The following is a 3235-nucleotide window of genomic DNA, read 5'->3' on the forward strand; positions in this document are numbered from 1 at the left end:
AGATTTTTATTGATTTCAGACAGGAAGGGAGAGGGAGAGATAGAAACATCAGTGAGAGCAAATCATCGATTGGCTGCCTCCTGCACATCCCCCAATGGGGATCGAGCCCACAACCTGGGCATATGCCCCGATTGGGAATCGAACTGTGACCTCCTGGTGCACAGGTCGATGCTCAACCACTGAGCACGCCAGTCGGGCCAACAGGCCCTGTGTAACTGGGCAGAGATACCCTGACTCAGACCAAGGTTATTCTTCTTAATCTTGGTGGGAAAGTTCTGTTTTGAACATGACCATTTTTGTAATTTTTTCGGTCACTGAAACTAGCAGTTGTTGCAATTTTCGGTTGTTCTGTTGCTTGAATATTTGGTAATAACAACACTCTTCAAAGTACTAACCTTTCCCCGATTCATGGTTAGAGAAACCAAAGGCAGTTGGACATGATCGGGCTGACCCACACTCCGAGGGGCGTTCAGAAAACAACTGAGCACGTATCAAACTGTGGGACAAGGTTCATAAGTCTTATTCTTTAACCCTTGTTAACTTCCTAACTGAGCTTCCACAACATGGACTCAGCTCCCCAGCCAGGAGGCAACTATTTCCCCAAGTCTTTTATTCCTTTACTAGAGGCCTTTACTAGGGTCCCCAGGCCTGGCCAGCGATCAGGGCCCATCAGGTCCCTGCTTCCCCTATCCCTTGCCCTCCAAGCCCCGCCCCCACCACCACACAGGCCCACCCCCCACCCACACCAGCTCCCACTTCCCCGCCTCCTCCTTCCCTCGCTCCCTCAGCACCCCATGGACACTGGTCGCCCGCCATGTTCCACGCCACCCCCTGGTGGTCAGTGCACGTCATAGTGAGCGACTGAACTCCAGTTCTCCCGGGAGAACTCCCGAGGTGAGACTTTACACATTAGCCTTTTATATATATAGATACCGGCACACTTACTACAGGCAACGTTTCCTTTCGTACAGGCAGACGCCAATGCAGCGGTGTGAAAAGGAGCCCAGGAGTGGGGAAGGGAGGGTGCAGCACACAGCTCTGGAGAGAAAGATCATGTCCGGCGGACGGTGAACCTGAGCGTCAAAGAACGTCATACATTTCCCATTGCTTCATGACGCCTGGGGTTTCCCCTTCGTAAGTGAAGCCATGGTCCGTAAAGTCTCTATAGGAGTATGAAGCGCAGCCAGCTGTCTGCCTTGCACAGTGTTACCAGCACTGAGAGTGTCACTGCACCGCACAGCCTTTCCTAATCACGCCGATCTCATTCGGCTCCGGAGTCACGTCTCAAGTGTGCCCCTATTTTAATGGAATCGCTACTAAAATCTGGGAAAGCCCACATCAATGTCAAAGCAAATGCTGGCTACCAAGACCACACTGTTGAAAAGTACATTCCAATACTAGGGGTACAATAACAGCAAAAACAAAATATGGAACATCCAGTTTATTAATTACAATTACTAAGTTACCGACTTCATGACCTACGATTTTTCATCGCCTTATTCATTGTATCCCATTAGGGGGAAATGCCCCTCCCCTTTGGCTTTTGTTGTTGTTGTTTTTGAATGACATGGATTCACTGCCTCTGAGTTTCTTGCGGGGACTAATGAAAGAAAAAATAGAAGGAGCGCTGGTCTGGGAGCTGGGAATGCCAACTCTAGTCCCTGCGCTGCCTTCCTGTGGGTTTTCAAGCAAGTCACACCACCCTGTTTTCTAATCTGCGTGCCGTGAGGACTGGACTATGATTCCCAAGGTCACCTTCAGCTCTGTAATTGAGATTCTGAGAAATCAAATCTCTCTCTTTTTAAAAAAATATATTTTATTGATTTTTTACAGAGAGGAAGGGAGAGAGATAGAGAGCTAGAAACATCGATGAGAGAGAAACATCGACCAGCTGCCTCCTGCACATCTCCCACTGGAGATATGCCCGCAACCCAGGTACATGCCCCTGACCGGAATCGAACCCGGGACCCTTCAGTCCGCAGGCTGACGCTCTATCCACTGAGCCAAACCGGTTTCGGCGAGAAATCAAATCTCTTAACCGTTTTTTAAAGAAATATTTTTTATCGATTTCAGAGAGGAAGGGAGAGGGAGATAGAAACATCAGTGATGAGAGAGAATCATCGGTGGGCTGCCTCCTGCACGCCCCACCCTGGGGATCAAGCCCGCAACCCTAGCATGTGCCCTGACCAGGAATCGAACCCTGACCACCTGGTTCATAGATAGATGCTCAACTATGAGCCACGCCACCTGGGCCACATCTTTTTACTTTATATCACAACATTTTTTTTTTTGGTTATTGTAGCTGTTTTATTGTCACTGATAATACTGCTTAGCCTCCATGTACACACATATAAAGATGTAAGGAAAGGAGCAGAGTTATGGAAATACTAGCCCTATCAATGATTACCAGTTATCAATGAATTCTAATCTATAGCAAAGATTTTAATAACACAGTAGATTGGATGTCAGAAAAAGTGAGCGACTTAATGGAAAAAGAAATGCCACTACAAAGCAAGAAGCTTGTGCAATAAATTAGAGCTTCCACAAAAGCGAAACCAAGGTCAAGGGGAAATCAAGTTCACGGAGCTTCACCAGAACCAGTCCTGGTCTTCGGGACCCAATGAGAATAAGAGAGACAGGCACATCAACTGGAAAAAGTGCTAGCGATGAGATTCTGAAGGCAAGGCAAAAGAAAGAAAACTGAAAAGTTTTGAAGAAAATAGAAATGAAGCAGTGAAACTGCTATAGTCTTTCTGTCTGGCTCTGGGCAGTGGCTCTGTGAAAAAAAATCTTTTTCATATGTGAAAGCTCTTGTTTAAATTGAATTTATTGGGGGTGATACTGGTTAACAAAATTGTACAGGCTTCAGGTGCACAATCCCACTGCACCTCACTCAGCACCCAGGTCAGTCTCCTTCCGTCACCATGTATCACCCCTGTACTCTCCTCCACCCGCCTCCCCACCTCATCCCTGGCAATCCCCACACTGTGGTCCATGTCTATGAAAAAGTTTGAAACTTTGTGCTTTCACTTGGGAAACAATCTGAAAAAGTATGTGAACTATACGCACATGTGTCTATGTGTGTGTGTGTGTGAAATCAGAAGGAAGCATGGCCAGGGGGATCTGGGTGGCCACCTAAGGAGGACCCCTGCCAAGTGGTTTCTGAACACGGGCCTTTCCTGTTGGTGTTGCCTGGCAGTCAGGGCCACTGACAGATGCACCGGTTGGGTTCCAT

General features: G+C 47.6%; 1 protein-coding gene across 1 annotated transcript in view; it reads right to left on the reverse strand.

Annotated features, from left to right (window-relative positions):
• Window positions 1-1423: 1423 nt before the first annotated feature.
• Window positions 1424-3235, reverse strand: part of RCAN3 (RCAN family member 3) — a 32823-nt gene continuing 31011 nt past the window's right edge. The window contains exon 6 of the mRNA XM_015557258.1: window positions 1424-1600. Within this exon, the coding sequence (XP_015412744.1) occupies window positions 1497-1600 (104 nt within the window). The 3' untranslated portion in view covers window positions 1424-1496. The remainder of the gene's footprint in view (window positions 1601-3235) is intronic.

The sequence above is a fragment of the Myotis davidii genome, unplaced genomic scaffold, assembly GCF_000327345.1.
Source record: "Myotis davidii unplaced genomic scaffold, ASM32734v1 scaffold149, whole genome shotgun sequence".
NCBI classification, from domain to species: domain Eukaryota; kingdom Metazoa; phylum Chordata; class Mammalia; order Chiroptera; family Vespertilionidae; genus Myotis; species Myotis davidii.